At 39.2% G+C, this 20,735-nt stretch overlaps 1 protein-coding gene across 1 annotated transcript in view; it reads right to left on the reverse strand.

The window, feature by feature from the left end:
• Window positions 1-3,156: 3,156 nt before the first annotated feature.
• Window positions 3,157-20,735, reverse strand: part of dicer1 (dicer 1, ribonuclease type III) — a 32,777-nt gene continuing 15,198 nt past the window's right edge. Inside the window, exons 15-30 of the mRNA XM_058614658.1 lie at window positions 20,380-20,455; window positions 20,104-20,243; window positions 19,591-19,770; window positions 19,260-19,473; window positions 18,220-18,373; window positions 16,918-17,100; window positions 16,364-16,469; window positions 15,586-15,761; window positions 14,069-14,816; window positions 13,477-13,623; window positions 10,830-11,465; window positions 9,467-9,722; window positions 7,993-8,261; window positions 5,480-5,642; window positions 4,852-4,927; window positions 3,157-3,661 (exon numbers count right to left, since the gene is read on the reverse strand). Coding sequence (XP_058470641.1) covers window positions 3,496-3,661; window positions 4,852-4,927; window positions 5,480-5,642; window positions 7,993-8,261; window positions 9,467-9,722; window positions 10,830-11,465; window positions 13,477-13,623; window positions 14,069-14,816; window positions 15,586-15,761; window positions 16,364-16,469; window positions 16,918-17,100; window positions 18,220-18,373; window positions 19,260-19,473; window positions 19,591-19,770; window positions 20,104-20,243; window positions 20,380-20,455 — 3,690 coding nt within the window. The 3' untranslated portion in view covers window positions 3,157-3,495. The remainder of the gene's footprint in view (window positions 3,662-4,851; window positions 4,928-5,479; window positions 5,643-7,992; window positions 8,262-9,466; window positions 9,723-10,829; window positions 11,466-13,476; window positions 13,624-14,068; window positions 14,817-15,585; window positions 15,762-16,363; window positions 16,470-16,917; window positions 17,101-18,219; window positions 18,374-19,259; window positions 19,474-19,590; window positions 19,771-20,103; window positions 20,244-20,379; window positions 20,456-20,735) is intronic.

Genomic DNA, 20,735 nt, shown 5'->3' on the forward strand with positions numbered 1-20,735 from the left:
ACCCTTAGTTTCATAATGCAAACAAAAAATAGAGTGGGTGTGGCACCATATGAGTGATTTCACATTTTGTTCTTGTTTTAGTAATCCCTCCCTCTGTTCCTCCTGGCATTTCACTGATTACGAGTGTGTTAAGCCAGCGAATGACCATGAGTGTGTGTGTGTGCGTGTGGCCACATCCTCCACAATCCTATCAAACAGCACAACTCAGTGTTGAGGGTTTGTGTGTAAAGGTCAATACAGAGGGTCAGATACCTGAAGTAATGACAGATTGCACTCCAAACCTGAAGAACAGCGTACTTAAGTTTCATTCTAACTGAGGAGTTTTTTTTTTGTTTTTGTTTTTTTTAAGTGTTAGAAAAAAGGTGCTATATGCAACATTCTGCTTTACACGACATCAGGAGACAAAAGTGTTGTATGTAAATATACAGTAGAGGGCTGATGTGAGGTTGCACTCCTGTGCCAGGTTGTTATTGAGCCTCTGCTTTGGTAGCCAGTCTGGCAGTTGCATTCAAGTACTGTAGGAAAAGCTGGACACTGTATATAAACATGCTGCATTAAAATGGGGTTCTTTACTATGTTAACTCTTTGTTAATTCAGAAAATTATTAAAATCTGTTGATTTTCAATTTGCCTGCCTTCTGAAATTTGATTGAACAGTGTTGCTCAAACCTAAAATATACAGTTTTAATGATTACCGTGTTATATGGAGCAAAGAAACCAGAAAATATTCACATTTAAGAAGCTGAAAAACACCAAGACCAATTAATTGACTATCAAGAAGTTGATGATTAATTTAGTAATGGATTGATAACTGAATAATCATTGCAGACCTATATTACAGTACACACAGGTAGTAACAAGTCACACATTGTAAGAGGGACTAGCTCAAAATATCCAGGTAAAATCATCAGATTTACTTCCACACAAATCTTATTTTTTTAGCTTCAAAGTCTGAAGACAAGGAGAGAAATAAGATTAAGCTTAATACTGGTCTGTCATTTCTGCAGTTGCTCCTCTTAAGACTTGTGGAAAAACTTGATGCATATATTGTGTGACCGGCTACAATAAGCATGACAGCCTTTACTGGCACTAGCTGTCATGATTATGACTTTTTTTTTTACCAAAATATTTAAAAAAAAAATTTAAACCAAAATAAATTCAACTGATTTGAGTGAAATCTGGCTGGATTTTGAATTTAAAAAATGAACCTAATAAAGTCACAGATTTCTACAGCTAGTGTGGAGAAAATTGCAGAAGCAACAAGTATTTTTTTAATTTAGCCTGACGATAATTGGAGCAGCCATATGTCCTTAAATTTATACTTGAGTCAACGCTTTTAGATCAAATAGATATTTGATGCAAGCCAGAGTCTGGAAACATAGCAAAGTGCAGTGTGTTGCATCCATTTCTATCCAATTTAACTGGAGACAAATGTATTGACCCTGTGAGAAACTATATTCCATCTTGAAGCTGCAGAAATCAATACTTGTTTTCATAAGTTGAAAACATACAGCCAAGTTCCTTTTCAACTGCGACTAATACTACAACTTAATCATTGTGACTGTTGAATCAGTGTTGTGTACTGTTTACAAGATGTATGTGGTACAGTACTCACAGTGCACTGAGCAGACACTTGTCCTTTGAGGTAGAAGTATTACTGTGGGATCATGCGACTTGGGCAGTATTTTTAAACGTATGAGTGCAATCTGATTACCTCTACAAGCACTGATTCTCATCTTTTTTTTAAGCCTTGAATTCCAAAACAGATTTTCATCCGACATACACAAATAGCTGTTGAAAGAGTCGCAGGCGACACTCACCCCATCGAAAAATAATCAAGTACGGAAAGGGGAAGGGATGACAATGCAATTCACCTCGACGACTTGATGGCTGACAAACAAGACAACCTAATCAAACAGATTTCAAACTAATTTAAAAGTCAAATAAAAGAGGTATTATAGTTACAGTGCAAAAAAAGATGAGAAATTCAAGCTTAATACAACAACATAGCACCAAAAAAAACAAGAGAAAATGCATGCAATTAACTGAGGTATTCAGGTGAAAAGGGGGATTTTTGATGAGACACAAACGAAAAAAAAGACATTTAGCGAAAGGAGACGAAAAAAAATTGGTATCCTTATCCCTAGGAATTGACTTCAATCCCAATCTTCTCTAGCTTTGGTAGGTATGGGATGTGAGGAACACTGTGTTGAAATTAATTGGCTTTTCTCACAAAAGAAGGTGAAGTGATTTGGAAAAGATTCCATGCACTTAACACCGGTATCCAATTTTGTAGAAAATTCTGCAGCACATTTGTATGAGTGATATGTCTGTCCTCCTCTTTTTTATATCAAAACTGAGCGATACAACTCTATGGAAACACACTGAACGAGCAAGAATCACCAATTCAAATCAACTCACTCTTGGTATCAAAACATGGTAAACCCAGATGCCAAGATAATGCCATGAACGTCTAATGAAAGTTTCTTTCAGACACTCTAGAAATATCCATACATTTTTGATCATTAGCAGAAGCCATCCAGTTGTCATGGTTTATACATAAGCTACAAGAACATGCAACTTCAAGTGCGGATCAAAACTAATTTTAAATTACATTAACAGGGAATGTTGGAATTGCTATCCGTGTCGCAGGATATGAGGGTAACTCTTAGCAAACAAAAGGCCAAGAATATCATTAATGTGGTTTACATTTTTTATATATATTTATATACTTTGCTACAAATATGATTTTGGTGTCAGTGTGACCACACAGTTGTCAAAAATAACAGACCCTAGTGGAATAAGTGCAAAAAAAAAAAAAGAATTAAGAATACCATTTCAAAACAGATTTCAGACAGAAGTGCCACCAGCTTTGTGTTCCAGTGGTATCTGTTAGCCATGTCTGCTATTAGCGTTTTCAAAAACCGCCATCAAACGGACTGGCACTAGTGCACAGGCTGTGGAGTTTAGAGTTTTTTTTTGTTTGTTTGTTTTTTTCTTTTATTCTTCTACATACTTTAATTTACACCTTTGATTTAACTATGTACAATCTAATACTACACAATAAGCTTAAGCCTCCTCATGTTGCAGACAGTTTTTTTTTCTTTAAAAAAACAAATGAGGAATAGGATACTGCGACCTGACCTTTTTTTAAAAAAAAAAACCAAAACAAAAAAAAACACTTAGCTAAATGTTAATAAAGCACTCATGTGATTAAACAAAACACATAGGGAAAGGAAAGATTGTGTTTGCGCAAAAGAAAAAGAAGAAAGGTGAGGTGGGGGGAGTAAAAAGATCCAATGTGAAATTCACTGTGAGATCAGTTGCTTCTTTCGTTGCATCTTCAAACCATAATCCTAGTTGTCTTGGGTTGTGCCATAGCAGGCCGGAGATACAGGAGCTAGCATTGACATCTTGTAAGGAAGCCTACAACATTTCTTTTTCTTCTAAAGCATCAATAGCTTCGGTGCTAATGCTGAGAGCTTGGAGGAGGAGCTCAGTTGTTTTGGACCTGAGGTTGATTGGCTTTGAGGCTGCGCAGAGCTCGGCGTGCCGCTGCAGACTTGGCGATCCGGTAGCTGCGACCAACTCCTTTAAACTTGCCCTTACCAACGACCTCCACCGTTACCCGCACCTTCCCATCATAGGTTCTCTCTGCAGGGCTGCAAACACACCAGAGGTAACAGTCAATTTCACAATATCGGGAGCATTGAAGTGTCTCCATATGAACCCGTGTTGGTTGCTCTGTAGTGGGCAATTGGTGTGCCTGGCCAGTAGGCACCCATATGTTTATGGGACATAAAGCTATATTACAATATCAGTATTGCTATACATATTGATGTGTTACTTCCACACTGAACATAAATAATATCTTACCTTTGCCGTCATAGCTTTCTGTTTATTCAAAGGTTAGCTCAGTTTGCAGCTAACAAAGTGATAACTAGGGGTGAGGGGAAAATTGTGGATATTATATTGCTATCAATTTTTTTAGCATATACATTTTTAACTGATGTTACAAATAAAGAGCTGAAACAATGATGCAGCGATTATTAATCGATGAATCTGTACAATGCTTTTTCCATTTTTATTTTCTTAATTTCTTTGCTCTGGATAACAAAGAAATCAAGGTGTGGACAACACAAGACATGTGAGAACATCATCATTTCCAGGTTTGACGAACACCACTCAACATTTTTTTAAGGTTTTCTGATGTGTTACGGACCAAGCGATTAATCGAGAAAATAATCGACAGATTAATCGATTATGAATATAATTGTTAGTTGCAGCTCTAATAAACATAAACCTTTTTGTGGGTTAGCATAAAAAAAATCAATTGACGTTTCATTCCCCTAGATGGTGCCACGTGCTCACTCTCACTAGAGCTGTTGTGCAAGTATATCACAAAATATATGATATTGCAAATACAGTACTTAATATATCGCAATATCATATCGTGGTGTCTCTGGTGATGCCCAGTGATGGAAAACTGTTATAAGGTATCGCTCTATTAATCAATAGATCACAGTCTTTCCAAACATGTTCAGCAATAATGTTCTCATAAAATGCGTTTACAAACAAATCTATGAATCTAATTTACAGGGCCCTCAAAATCTCGAGTGAACATTTAAGATCATATGGTCTGAATTACTTGAATGGTTGCACTTATTACAGCATTGTAGGTACTACAGGCCCTGGATCCCTTCATTTTACCAAGACAACATTATTTATTGATTCTATCATGTGAGAAGGCAAATATGATTCAAAATGTTTTAGAAACAACTAAAGCTCTAAATGGACTGAAATTACAAAAAAATCAAACAAATGTTGGTGTGTTTAAGTGCTGATCTTGTACCTGAACTTGGCAGTTTCTGGTTCCATCTCGAGCAGCTCTCTCACAGGAGAGCGTGGCACGTTGGCAGAGAATTTCTCTGTTAGTGGGAACAGAAGATTTTGAGTAAGTATGAGACAACACAATCATTTCCTGTCAAATAATTCTTAAATAACTGCGATTAGAGCTTTAAACTCATACAAGTGCTCAAAACTCATCACTTTTAATAAGAAACTATTTGTTTTGGATTTCAAACAGAATATGTTTTTAGTGAACAAGTGAAAAACGGGAATCTTAAATAAGATGGCAATTAATTGTGAGGTCCAGGAATGAAAAAAGATGCACACTCCCCCCTTGCAGCACTTGGAATGTAAGTTGGTGAGAGGGGCAGCATTTTCAAGACACTAATATTAACAATTTTACTCATTCAGGATTATCCCAATATGGAAATTCAAAAACATCAATTTATTGTGGGTGCATTATGACACAATGAGTGATAAAACTGGCTATTGTTTCTTCCCTAGTTATGACGCAAAACATTAAATGATTAAACATTCCAATACAACAGGAAAACAATCCTGCACCAAAAAACTGCTTAATCACCAAGACAAAAAACCCACATTATAAATAAATAGATGTGACTCTTCCTCACCTATAAGTGGCCTCATCATTGGATAGTACACTTGCCACACTGTCTCCAGTGACATCTTGCTGTCCATGTAAACTGCTCCAGCCAGCGACTCAAAGATATCACCCATGGCCTTAGGAACCTCTATGTCCTCCTCCTTCTCCTCATCTTCCTCAGAGCGCCGCAGCTGATGGAAAAATATCCAAATCATAACACACAGTTACAGCTGAGTGATATGGGGGAAAAAAATAATACTCATTCATTTAATTAATTAAGCTGTCTAACAAGGATAGGCATTTCAAGTAAAAATGCTATTATCTATTATCTATTATGCTATTAAAATGCTACAGTCACTGGAGATTATCCAACAAATATTCACATGAGTTTCCAACACAATTGCCTGCGTCTCTGGGTCAGTTTTCTTTTTCCCCCCTCCGAGTTTTATAGGGCTGAAACTAATGATTATTTTTACAAAATAGATTAATCGGTGCAGGTTCTCCCAGTGTGTGTGGGTTTTCTCTGGGTTCTCCTGCTTCGGACGGTTGTTTGTCTCTCTATGAGTACTTCCCACGGTTTTGGTATGCATCAATATCTTAATATAAAAGTACTCGGACTAGCAATGGCAATATTGCATTGTAAAAATAATTAAAAGCAAAGATATAATCAAACCATAAACTTTATTTAAACAATAGTGCACTATCAGATCAAATTAAACAGCAAACATAAAACCACGCAAATTAAATATAAAGTTTAGTACTATCCAATAAAATAAACAAAAATTGTTACCCACTCACAGTAACTACGTACTACAAACTACAACTACGGCTGTACAAAGTTTTGTGAGGGGCCGAAATGTACCGAAATACCGTTGTTTGCTGGTGTGTACTGAACCAAACGGCGTATCAAACTGTTTGGTAAAATACCGAATATTGTTGTGTCCCTAGTGTCCAGGGTGTACCCCGCCTATAACCCCATGTCAGCTGGGATTGGCACAGCTGCCCGTGACCCTCATGTGGAAGATTAAGCGGTAGAAGATGGGCGATTATTTTCTTGATTAATTGCTTGGTCAATAAAAATGTAATGATCGGTATTTCTCAAACTACCAAATTATCTCAAATGTCTTGTTTTGTCCACAAATAGAGCTAATAACTTGTGATCATGCAAGACTGTCACAGTCAAGTCTCAAGTGACTGCAATAATCTGCAAACATTTGTGAAGACACAGGAAGTGACATGTATTTAAAAATAGATCTAAGGATTTTATGGACCAATATCTAATCTTTCAGAGTTTCCTAGTATAGTATATTTTTTCTTTGAGTTCAGGTTTACATTTAATAAAGTTGGTGGATGTGATGTCATCATGTGACCACTGAGGAGACTCAGAAGGGATAAGAAGCCAAAAAATTGTCAGGCCATGCATCAAGTGTGAGAAAAACACAACAGCTGCTGCTGTGCCAGATGGTGGAGGGTAAATATGAAAGTGAGTCAGGGCAATACTTGATGCACAAATGACACACCTTCCTTGAGCCTGGGCACAGCTGAGGACACGAGAGTAAAAATTATACAAAAGACAGTTAAAGGCCAACATGGTACGACTGGTTGGGAGGGACAAGCAACAGGCACAGTACATCTTTAAAAAAAGAAAATAGATTGCCCTATGCATCTGTGACAAGAAAAAACTTGTTCAGTGGCAGCTTTTGTTAGGGCCACAAGGAGCAAGCAGGAGAAGAGAGGGTAACATGTTGGTAGGTTTGGAAAAATAAGAAAATAAACAGTCTATGAGTAATTTTTATATTTTGATAGGTCCTAAAAAAATTGCCAACTGGGAGCATCAACTGTGTTGTTGCTGCTGCTGCCTTTATTATTTATTGTTACTTTTTTTACTTAATTCTATTTAACTCTGAGCATTATGACGTCATTTTTAATTTGTCACAGTAATACTATATAGCACAGTAAAATGTGGCAAAGGTTCACAGTATCAAAATCTGGATACCGCCCAATCCTAATGACATGTAACATAAGTACACAACAGTGTGAATGTCTGTCAAAAATGCACCGATTCAACTTGTCCAGTTACTAAAATTCTCAACTTTTTAAACCTAAACCTTTTGAAACTGCCTATTCATTTATTTTATGGCAAGCTACATTTTCAGTTTCATAATATTGTTGTTATTTTTATTTGATGAACAGTGAGCAGTGAAGTGGTACCATATTACTGCGGACATTTCTTTCAGCTGTTTTTGTACGTGCCTGCTGTCCCCAAGGCATAAAAATACCTCTCAAGCAGAAAGAGCAGATCTGATGCCAAGATGGCCATTTCCCGGCAAATTAAATCCAACTGCATTTTCGCTTAAGTACTGAAAACATTGAAACATATTCGTAAAAACGTAGTGTTTTGTTATTCAGGCAGATCTTTTTAATTCCGACTATTATTTATGGAGGAAATTGACGACAACAGCAATGATTAGGTTTCTTACTTCAGGGCTTTGTTGCTCAGAAATGATGCTGACTATTGTTCTCCGGAGAAACAGGACTCACCTCAGAGTCCATGCCTTGCATCTCATCCTTCTCCAGCTGAAACTGCACAAAGTCATCAATGACACGGAAAAGCTCAGGTGAGATGGCCTTGAAGTACTTGTGGTAGTCATATTTGACAGCCAGAGAGGCAAAGATGGTGTTGTTGACGAGTGCGGAGCGCAGATCGGTCAGTACACCAGGAGAGTGCTGCCGTGGGTCTTCATAAAGGTGCTTTGTTATGAGGTAGTCAAGAATTGCATCACCAAGGAACTCCAGCCGCTGGTAACAATCTGAAGAGAGAGCAAAATAACCAACTTGTGGTTAATTTCACAGAAGTGATTGATACAATTTCACTGCAGTGTCACAACCTCAGACATAAAATTGCAGCGTGTAACTGATATAAAAAACAAATGTCCATTAGATTCAAATAATTTTCAAATTAGTTCACACACTGCTGATTAAGCCTATCAGTTTAACACATCTGCCAAACCACTTTGGGAGGTGGTGGACATGCACTGTAAGCAGAACAGAAGTGTAAATGCAACGAGTCTGTGATGTACCTGAGCTACATGAGCGGAAATACGTTGGTGGCTCAGAGTACAGCTAACGTGAAAGCAGCAACAAAACTACAGTATCGACAGTATTCCAGTTGTCAAAGGCAGGGACATTTCCCGTCTCAAAAAGCAGGAGTCCAAACAATTGCCCACCCTGAGCTGCTGCTCTATAGACCTTATTTTCAGCAGAAACATGTAAGTTGACGCTATCATTTATGTGAAAGACCTTTGGTTTGGCATTTCCGTCAGCAGATAGTTGTGTAGCTTTACGCAGCAGCAAGACAACAACTTTGATAGAGGGGGTTCTCAGGGGTTGATATAACAGCAGTTGGTTTAAGTGAGAGGGTTTACTTGAACAGTAATTATTGATCATCGGCTGCAAATAAGGCCGGAATGTGGATATGAAATGCCATACAAACTTTTTTCCTGCTCCAAGAAATAAGGAAATGCACTGTGGCTAAAAGCATTAGATTTTTAAAAAGCCACTAAAGCGTCTCTATGTCTGTACATTTGACTTTGTTGATAATAACCCTTCAGAAGATCGTCCAGTGCCAGAGAAGTGTCTATATTATGAAATGCTGGTAAAACCTCAGAGGCAACGTCAGCAGCCGCAGGTACAACCACAAACTAATGATTAACCCATTCATCAAGAAAATAATCGACAGATTATCATTTATAGAAAACAATTGTTAGTTGCAGCCCTAGAACAAGGCCATCATATAGAAAAGTAGGGCAGCATTGCAACCACATTAGACTTTGCCTCGTATTGAGACTGGTTCAGACAGAAACAATGTTAACTGCATTGGTTGCTAATCAGACGGCGTTGCTCTTAAAGAGCTGTTGCAAGAGTGGCTGAAGCTAAATTGCTGCAATAACATATTGTCTAACTTCCTGTATCTGACTATTATGACTACTATGACTACAGAGAGACAAACTCTAACCTGTGATTGTGTTGTAATGGTAGGAAGCATGGGTGAAGGCTTGCAGAAGGTAAGCCTTGTTCTGAAAGGTGTAGTTGATCTTTCTTTCAAAGTTCTCGAAGCCAGAAATTAGGTGGTTGTGAGTCCGCTCTGCGTCTGGATGGGCCAGCATGCAACGGGGTGGAATCTTTAACCAGCCATAGCAAAGATCAGTGGCTATGGTCAGACAGTTCTGTACCAGAGCTCTGATTAGGGCCCCTTTCTCCAATGGTAACACCTGTTATCAAAACAAAAGAGAAAAGAAAAAAAAGAAATGCTCATCACTTCAGGACAGTCGACATAATTTGTGGTTGTACTTTAACAGAAATAATACACCATTTCATCAATTATATTTGACTCATGACTCAGCAGAGTGCTGGGCATGGTTATCCTAGTTTAGAATAAGGATAACGGACACAAAGAAAACTGATTTTAGCTAGAGCTTATGCTGCTCACCTAATAAAACTTGTGCAAGCTTAAGTCTACAATGTTTCTGTTATGTGTGTTCTGCCGCTTTACCTTGCTGTTTGACATCTTTTTCAGACTGTAAAATGAAAATCTGCAACCTTACATCACAACATACAGGAGTAATTAATCCACTGCTGCCTCCTCAAGTAAGTTCTAATGTATTATTTTGTGCCTTCCATGTTTTAAATGCTTTGTTCGGATTGATCCAAGTGACAAACTTACCGGACGAGGCAGCAGTAGACAAGCAGCTCCCGTGTCCCTGCAAACTAATGCTGATTTTTTTTCTAAGGACGGTTTACAAAGCAATACAAACTTCACTTTCCAGCGGGAAAAGGATGTCCACAGCAGAATAAAGAGGCAAACATTTTTCTGAGTGATGTTATTACGTGAGCTTTTTGTTAAGAGTAATGTCTCAACTGGTTACCAGCACATGGAGCACATTTTGTGCAGTCGGCGCTGACCATCTGTTAAGTACCTTATAAAACCACACTTCCGGTTTAGCAGAAGCTAATATTTCCCTCATTTTGTGATTTGCTGACAGTGTTTTTTCTGTTTTTAAAATTCTTCTATCAAGTGCGCACACCATATTCCAAACTACTCAATAGAACAGTAAAATACACTGTCTATCCTTTTCCATGTTTCTGTAACCTACAGCTTACTGTGGCTTTCCAGCAATAATTAAAACCATCTTGCTGATAAAATGGAATTACATGCTGTATGCCCATATCTTATCCTTTTGAGCAGAACTTTTTACGATGATCATTTTAGCCTGTATTCATTTGCTTCTCTTTTCATTTACTCTAGGCTTTTTCCTATTCAGATTTGATTATCGTCAGTGCAATACTGACACAGAACAGTATGTTAGGTCATCGCTCACCTTGAGGCCCAATGAGCAAAGGAACATTTGGGCTGCTCTCTCTCCACAGCTGGTCAGGTAGCAACCAAGCAAAGCCTCCACACAGTCAGCAATGCTTTTGTCTGCAATGCACTGCTCTGTGTGCAGGTCATAGGAGATCGACTGCTTGCCGAGCTCAACTCCACAGTTCTCCTCTGATGGATTCCAGAACCCCACCACAAAGTCATCCTCCTCTCCAGCCTTGCTGGGGTCCAGGTAGCACATGGCATCCCACGAGCTGTAGTCAAACTCCTCCACTGATGGCCCACTGGATGCTGGCTCTGAGGGGAAGTGGGCTGAGGTGGGATGGAGGGGCTTCTTGGGGGCCTTCCACTCGTATGGAGACTCCATGGAGGGTGAGGAACACGAGGCCGGAGTGGGAGAGGGAGGGAAAGCATTCAAAGAGATCTTCTTAGCAAAGGCGCCAGATCCCAACAACATGTTATCGATGAATTTAATGTGCTCCTTGTAGTATTCCAGATCGTCTTCCATGTTGACTTCATCTTTTGGCTCATCCTTGAGCATCACATCACTGTCCTCGTCTACCTCCTCTGCCTCCTCTTCATCCTCGTCATAGACGTTGTCCGACTGCCCATTGGCCAAAAGCTCTTCTTTGTCCTGGATGAAGGACACAAACAAGGAAAACCAAGTGACAGTTAAGAAAAATCTTCATGAAAACATTTAATCAATTGCAGAGATACCAACACCCGTTATATATTTAACACGGTAACTAATATATCAGTGCTAGTGTTTCCTCTGTATTCATTCAGCAGAGGCACAGAGGACGGTAGTAACAAAGAACAAGTACTAAGGCTGTCACAGTGACTGATAAAATTAAACACCATAGTGGGAACAAGGCCACAGCAGAGAATGGCAACCCACTATCACAACCACAAGTGACCTCAGCACAAATGTGGCCCAGTTCAGCCCCCCAACTGGGTTTGAGAGTGCAATAACACTCCACACCATGCTCTTTTGCCACTCTAAATCAAAGCAGAGGAAATTCCCTCATTGCAACAAAAACGTAGTGTACTGAAGAGGATCTTCTCATGTATCTGTGCTTTCTGTACGTCTATGCATTTTTCTGAGGAGTTTTTTCTTTTGCTCCCTTATATCTGTACTTTGTACTTGTGACTTAGGTTGTAGTGCACGTAAACTATTTTTATTTTCATTTCTAGGTGTAACAGCAGCAACCAGGTGGATGAAGAAAGTGAACCAGGAAACATTCTGACGCTCATACGTAATATGTTACGTAAACAGCACCACAGCTGGAAAAATGTATAGCTGCATGAACACACTACTCAGTTTTTGTTTAAAAATGCTAAATTGTGTTCCAAGGACACACTACCTCAATGTTTTTGAGACCCAAAAATGTAGATTGTAAATAATCCTCGCTTTGTTTTAGTTTAAAAATGAGGCAATTTATTTATTTTTTTCTCCAATTTAAATTGGGAAGAAATGTTGACCTTTCAAAATGATGACACAGTATACTTCCTGACTGGTTACATTAACGCCTACTTACGGTTTCACCGCGTCATTGGTCTCATCACAAAAATTCCTAACTGTTTTCCCATGTCAGTAACACTTTCTGAAACTAAGTAAACAATTGCAAAGGAGAAAATCAACATCCTGGTATCACTGACATACACATGCCCAGTGTATCCAAATGGTCATGTTTTTCCTTTTTAGGTGTAATGGTATGGATGCAGATGGATAGCAGTAAATAGCTTGTCTTAAGACAGATTGTATCAACATATTTTGTGGTACGGGTGTAGCCGATGAGACACACAGAAGCAGATTACTGTGTTTTAACAGGGCTTTGAAGTGTGAGGACATGTTGCAAAACCAGCAATTAGAAGGACAAAAACAACAGGGAACAGGTTTAAAACACAAAAATTGGCTACGATTTATAATAAATCTTGTATTTTGTGTACAGTTCTGAACAAACAACTGCAATAATAGAGTCACTCAAGTGTTGAGGATCTTTGATGGTGTATTTTAACGTAGGCACTAGAGATATTTCTCAAGAATATACTGTATCTGCATGATATGGGCTGTGGACCTTAAAACCAAGACAAAAGTTATGTGTCCACAGACAAGGTAGAAGCCTGCCCTCTAGTGGTCTGACAGAGTCATACCACTCAGAATCCAAGAATAATCTATGAATTAACTTTTTGTCAATTCCATGTATTTTTTATCAATAAATAGACAAAATTATAAAAAAAAAGTCACAATAACAATTTTAAGCCCAATTATTTGTGTTATAGCAGAATTTTATAGTCATTGTTATTGTTTCTAACCCCACGTAAATATCCTTCATTTAACTTTAAAAACCTAAAGGTAATAAGTGTATTTTAAGATCATGTAATACAGATCATAAACATTAAATATTTTATTTTAGAGTGCATTTACAGTGTTTTGTCACTCTCCCTTGAGAAGCACAAACATCTCAAAAGAAACCCAGAGTCCAGAGAAACAACCTATGTACAGCTTTATATCCTTACCCATATCAACCAGTACTACCCTAAAGCTTACTTATTAGCCAATACATGCAAACCTCATCAATAACCAGGGCTGAAAATCTTGTAGCGTGAATAACATTTAATAGTTAAGCAGAACCTTTACTGACCGATGAATCCGGTATGTCAGAGCTTTTGTCCTGGTTGACCACATAACCAGGAGGCAGCCAGTTAACAGGGGGATCAAAGATGGACACCACCATCCTGCTTGGGAGGCCTTTCTTCTTCCCCAGACGATACAGGTTACAGTTGCTCACCTGGGTAACAAAGTCAGGTTTAAACACAATCGTCAGTAACACAGGACCTTCTGGAACTTTTTTCACTCATGCATCTCATTCTTGTTTACAACACACATGCACATAATGTTTTCTTGTCAAAAAAGCCCCTGCATACCTACAAAAGTTCATAAAAAAGTTTCTAAGTCCATATTAGTCCAAGCTCCCAACATTTTCCATCTATTCTCTAAAATCGTGCATTCAAATTGGGTTGCTTATGCATAGAGAGTAAATTTGGGACCTTTTAAAACTTAAGTTCACTGACGACTTGGAGTTCAGGATGTCCTGTATGCTGTAATTTGCAGTTCACAAACAAACCCAACAGTAAACATGTGTAGTAATGAGGTGCACTGAGTAAGAGTAGGTAGGACTGAAAGTTTTTTTGAAAGCACAATACTATTGTTAAAATAAAGTCATGAAACGTCACCTTCTTGCTGCGCATATAGCTGAGTCGTCCCTCATGAGCGTCAGGGTAGGTACAGAACAGGTATGTGGTGATGGCGTGCTTAAGAAAGGAATCGCCAAGCATCTCCAACCGTTCCAGATTGAAGCCGTCACTTGCATTTGATAGGGTCAAGGCCTGCAAGATGAGGCCTGGGTTGGGTCCCAGACTTTTGGAGGAGTCCCCTGTCTGGGCTCTGTGCTGGGGGGCAGGGTCAGGAGAAGGTGCTGTGGGAGCGTGGGAACCTGTGGCTGCCTTGCCGCAGACTGAGGTAGCTTTATTTGTGTGGATTGAGGTCCTCTCTGGTGTGCATGTGTCACTAGGCGGTGGAGGACTGGAGCTGGGCTTATTCAAGCTGTCTGAGGGCTGCACAGGAATTGAGGTAGTGGTTTGCATTGATTGGGGGCTCGGCAGCGCAGGTAACTTGGGCTGGGAGCGTTGGCAATTATCGTGTTGGTGAAGGTGCTCGTCTTTATGGCTGCCTTCTTCACAGTCTGCGACGGGGGCAGTGCCATTAGTGAGTTTTCTGGTGCAGGTGGCATCACCAGGTCCATGCTCAGGTACAGAAGAGTGGTGACTGCCGAGTTGTGTTAGGTTACTGGTGTCAGGGGTTGTAGTCTGGTGCGTGCAGTGACCCTCATTATCCTCACTATCCTCATTACAGGACTCAGGACAGGAGATGAATGTCTTGCTGTCAATTGATCTCTTCCAGCCGAAGTCCAGGTTTGGATACCTACAAAATACAAACAGACCATCTCTATATTAGAATGTTAGGATAAGTTCTCACATAAATGTTCAAAGTCTTACGATACAGTGAAACAAAAACCTTTAAGAGGTGGTTTGTATTTATAGAGCACCTTTCCACATACATCCATACAGCAAATCTATGTAGAGCACATTGTTTTCTATCACTAGTTTTTCATAGTTTTTTGTGAGCATTTTCAGCAATAATTTGGACGGAGTTGGGTGTTCGTTGAATTGAGCGGACACAGCAACAGTGGAATAGGAGCCGTCGCACAACGCAGCACACATGCAGTGGAATCCCTTTCCGTCGGTTCCGCTCTGCAGTAGCGTGGTTACCACTCGACATATTTGATAATAATAGTGTACCAAAAATTTTTCTGGTAAACTTGTGTATTCAAACCGTTACAATCCTACTGTTTCATAATCGATTCTAAATAGTTTGACAGAATAGCAATGCATCGGAAAATGGATGATTTCTCTCACCTTTAACACTGACTGAGTACCTCATATAACCTGAACTATGACTTTAAGAATTTATCAATACTATGTCTTTCATGCATGCATTCTTCACGATTTAGAAGTTACCTTCCAACTCCGTAACTAATAAACTCTGTAACTCCTTAGATCGGAAATTCTAGCTTTCTATTAAAGTATAAGAATGTGGGGCTTGCTCCTTTTTAAGGACAACTGAACTAACTTATAAGAAAAAAATTTAAATCAACAGTTAACTTGTGTTTTCTGTATGTAGTAGCAGGGACCTGAATTCAGGAGGGAGGGTTTGAGCTCCCACTCCAGCTTCACTGGCTGTCTGGGCTCTCAGCTCCTCAGCAGTCAGGAGGCAGTGGAGGCGGTAGAGGATGCTGGGCAGACACACTGCCTTCCTCCACAGGGAGGCAGGGATGGGGTGGATGGCACACAGCTCTGGAACCAGGATCTGACAGACAAACATTCACCACAGTTTTCATAGAAATAAAAGTGATGTAGCTGCAAATGGACACTCCCAGACACAAAATGTAGGAAAATTATGTTCAGCAAGTATTCAGGCTTATCCCATTTCAACATTTTGTATGAGGCATTATTATGCTAAAATAGTTCCAGTTCCTTTTCCTCATCATTTTATAATTATTTTCAAATATACAGGGTTAGACACAGATCTAAGGCCTGGCTCTTTGTGGAAATTGATTGGACAATTATTTGTATTTATCTGTTTAGACTTCCACAAACAAGCCCCTGCATTGGCCTATTTGTACTTCCTTTTATCAAAAATATACTGAGAAGGGCATGACAAACTATCCCCATGCTTTGAGATTAATAGAACTTGTGGTTACCAACATATGGAACGCTTCTTGTTTTGTGCTCAACAAGAGACTTTCTTTTTGTAATTTGCAAATTTCAATCACAATGTCGCCAACTTGCTATGTGTAATTTGGTGGGCATGTCATTTTAGTAATACAATTTAGGTTGCAGCACCACTAGAACAAATAAAACAATAGTTATTAACATTTTATTGACAATAAGATGACATCAAAGCATCACCTGTTTGTTCTGCAGACTCTCCCACTTGGCCTTCCTCTTCTCTGCACTGCTCAGCGGTAGGGCTTTGCCCTTCTGGTTCAGGTGGCGAGGGGTCAACAGGTTCAGTCTGAAAAAAAAAAAGAAGAGTTCCAACTTGATCCATGTCCAACAGATGCACTTCATGTATACCAATCAATGCAGCACAACCAGGGATCCTTTTATTGTTCAACTCATTCTTGCCATTTGTAGAAACAGGGCTCTAATTTTCAGCTCGACTACTGTCAGATTAGCTAAAATTCAGGTTTTTGATAAACATGTGGATTATTAGATTATTTAACCTTTGCCAAATGTTTCCCTCTCTACTGTGCAGTATATCTACGAACCACAAGAGAGAGACAATTCATTCACAGTCAGTTACTGCCTTCATAATCCACACTTTCACAGCATTTACTAGACTATCACATGTGAGGTAAAATATCATGAGGCTGGCCATGAACCAATGAAACACAGAGAACAAGTCAAAGAACAGACTGTTGCAACATTTGATGTCATGAGCCTTGCATGCCCGTGCTGACCTGGAGGAGGTGTGATCTACATCCAGTAGTGGCTGGTTCAGGTTGGACAGGTCCAGGTTGTACTTGGTTTTGTAATATTCAGCAAAGGTCTCATATTCGGGTGAAGGAAACTTGCTGAGAGGCGTAAGGTCTGTGTACACATCGGCCACATAGAAGCGATGAGGCTGGTCGAAGTTACGGTACCTGGGCAAAGAACACTAACAGTTATTACATGACTTGAGCCATAAATCAGAAAGACATCAATTGTACAGTATCTGATAAAAACAACAGTTTTTAGTAGTAACTCCAATATCGTCATACGTAGTGTCTCTGACGTTTCTCAGTCATCCACGTCATTGTATTTTCAGGAAACTGGAATTGATTGTTTTCTTGAAGCATCAAAGACTCATCAAATTAAAACTAGTGGGAAACTGTATTTAACCTCTGTGGGTCTGTCCAGTCTAAAGTTGTTATCTCAAACATGCCAGTTGTTTGTTGACTAATCTTGTAATGTAATCTATGTACATTTTAATACCAGGCACTAATCTGGTCAACTATTTTAGATTAACAGGTCCTTTCACAACAGACACATTCTCCTTGAGCAGTATGAATAATTTTTGAACCAGTAACGGAAATTTCCCATCCATTAAAATCTAATTTCCTAATTAATTAAGAACATTGCATGTCAATTTAGTCACCATTAGTGTTTGAAGCTCTTGTGCAGAACTTCTGTGGCCCAAAGAGAATTCTGAGTAATTACCAAATCACTAAACCCCCACACCTCCACTTCCAAGTTGCAATAATATCTATTCCCTAAAATATACATTAGCATTTCTCTGCATTTCCAGCCATACTTAGCTGTCTTGCTTTACTAGCACTATGTTGCTGTTGTGCTCCTGCCTTGCTTAACTCAGTCTTGACATAAAACAAATCACATCCTGTGTGCAGCACAGAAACTTTGCCGGGCGAAAAGAAAACAAAATACGAATTATTTAGGATATCTTTAGGATATCATTTTTGTTAATGATATCCTAAACATATACTGTTGTACGGTATGCATTTTGAACAATACCATGACTTACATTTTTGGTCGTACCACCCAGCACTAACATGAATATACTGAGAAAAACAGACAGTTGCAAGGAGCTGATAAGCTTGATCAGTATTGTGTGATTTTGAACAAAGCTGACCTTTATTTATATTTTAAAGTTGTATGCTACAGTGAATTGATGCCATCATGCATTTTATCTAATTTAATCATGTAAAAAAGTCATTTTCTGGTCAGGGAGGTTAATTCTAGCCCTGTGGTGCAGTCACTGGTACCTTGGAATGATGACGGCATCCTGATAGTCCTCCAATTTGAAGGTGAAGGGGTTCTGCTTGGTGTACTGAGTGGTAGGAATGCCAGTGCGGGCCTCAGACTTCTCTATATCCTCCATGAACTTAAAATCCATATCAAGAGTGTCGGAGTCCCCAACTAAACAGAGCAACAAGAGAGGAGAGTGAGGAAATGTCAACAGTAATGAACTGACAAGGTGTAGCATCTCTATCATATTAACATCTAGTAAAGTAGTCCATCAGGTTTGACAGAGGCTACATCCATACCACCATGTTTTCATTTGAAAATCACACCTGAAAACATCAAGTAACAGTCATACATTGAGCATGCATGTGCTGGTGTAAACATGAAGTAGATTTTTCTCCCCTGTAGTTTCAGGTACCGCTACCCAGAAAGAACAATAGTGAAAAGTAAGAGCAGGGATTTATTTTATTAGACCAATAATTAGAAGAAACTGAGACTGAAAGTAGATTTGTATATAATGGATAGGTGACACTGGGCGGTAGAGATGCCCAGTTGGCGGTTACACCCATGGATACTGCGGATAATCCGTTGGGAGGGTGGATTGTGTGAAAAAAAAATTATATTTGGATGATTTGCAGGCAGGTCACGCCCAGAAAAGTCAATCAGCAATATATCAAAAAGACACAAAACTAATATTTTATCAATGATTGCATTTATAAAAAAAAACAGCAAGCACTTAGTGTTTATAAATTTAAGAGGTTTCTTGAATGCATTTTGCAGCTGCTCCTCTTAGCTTAACACACTGAACCCTACATTACTTTCACTTGCTTTCATGTGCTTGAATTTAGAATATTCCAATATTCAAGAAATATAAACATCAAATATTCCAATAGCATTTCTGCTAGAAGTGCCTATTCCGAGGGTTTTTCTCTTTGACTTCTCCATTATCGGATCTCAAACACACTGTAGTATTGCGAATGACAGGCACATTTACAGCAGAGTTGATGCATTTGAAACAAAACATAATAATGTGTGTAGCCTGAGAGGAGATCTTACTTACCAACATTCAGAGGTAGAACACAGTAAGCCGAGTCAGCCAGCGTGGGCTTGAACTCCAGTGCAGGTTTCTCCAGGCGGAGGATGTGGGAAAAGATGTACTGGTGCAGGCGGGTGATGAGGTCCAGCTGGGTGGTGGTGAGGGTGAACCCAGACTTTTGAAGCTCAATGGAGATCGTCACCTCACCTGAGCGAGTGTACACGGGGAAATAGGGGATCTGAATCCAAAGAAAAGCAGCAAAATCTTTATTTATGAGATAGTGTCTTAGATATTACATTAAAAAAACAATATTGCTAATCACTATCCTAAGAAAGGAAAAAGGTTTTGAGCGTACTCGAGGTATGGGTTTGGCAGTCAGGATACCGAAGCACCTGGTGGTGTCCTCCGGTGGGTAGAGCTTCCTCCTGCGGAAATTCAGTTCATCTGGGAGTGGTGTGGTGAGGACCATGCCAATTACATACAGATAGTATGTATGCCCTAATATGGCATAACTGTCCCTCAGACACTCAGGTATCTGAAAAAGACAGGAGGTGAAGAAGCCAAAGACTTTAAATGAATTTCAGCAAAGACACTTACAAAGCAAACTATAGACACACAATTGGAGAAATAGTGTTGTTCAATAACTGGTTACTAAGGGTAAGGCATATGCTTTTTCTTTTATTTTTTGTCATCATGAAATAGTAATATTATATCAGATAGGAGGACAAAAAAAAACAGGTAAATGTATGGACCAAAAATATCAGCATCAATTGCACTGATTTCTGGCATCAGCCTTAAAAAAACATCTGTAGACCTCTAGTCATGTAAGCCTATGTGTATGAAAGATGAGCAGAAATAACTTTCTTACAGCTTTTGGATAACACTGCCTCCTCTTGGTAGAACCAGGGCGTCCTGGAACGCTGGTCTCCTCCTCATCATGAAGGTCCAGTTCCTCCTCATACTTGACGGTCTCTTTCCCCACTGGCATCAGGTGATCATCCAGCTCACCTGGGAGAAAGTAAAAAAAAATAAAATAAAATAAAATAAAATAAAAAGCTAAAATAAATGTAACATCAAGTCCTACAGAGGCTGAAAGTGAATATTACAGTGATAAAGCTGCATTTGTAAAAAAATTCAACTATACCTGATTTGTGGAGTTTCTCGCAGCAAAGTAGTGCAACAGCTTTCTCTGCCAGTCTGGCGCAGGTCATTGTCGGACCCTGTCAAGACATGACATATCCATGATGAATGAACCTGAAGTGACATGGGGTAAACTTCTTCAAAAAGGCACGGTGCAGATATAAGTGTAGCTTCTAGAGTTGGGCAATATTAGGACAATCTGGTATCTTGGATACCACATTGAGAGTTGGCCGGAAATCCAAAAAAAAACAAACAACAGATAGGACAAGGTCCAAATCTACGAGTAACCTCTTATACCGTATGCTGAGAACTGTAGATTTGATGCAAAGACTGTTATGTTCTGCTGTGGGAAAACATCAG

Source organism: Solea solea, chromosome 18, assembly GCF_958295425.1.
Source record: "Solea solea chromosome 18, fSolSol10.1, whole genome shotgun sequence".
NCBI classification, from domain to species: Eukaryota; Metazoa; Chordata; class Actinopteri; order Pleuronectiformes; family Soleidae; genus Solea; species Solea solea.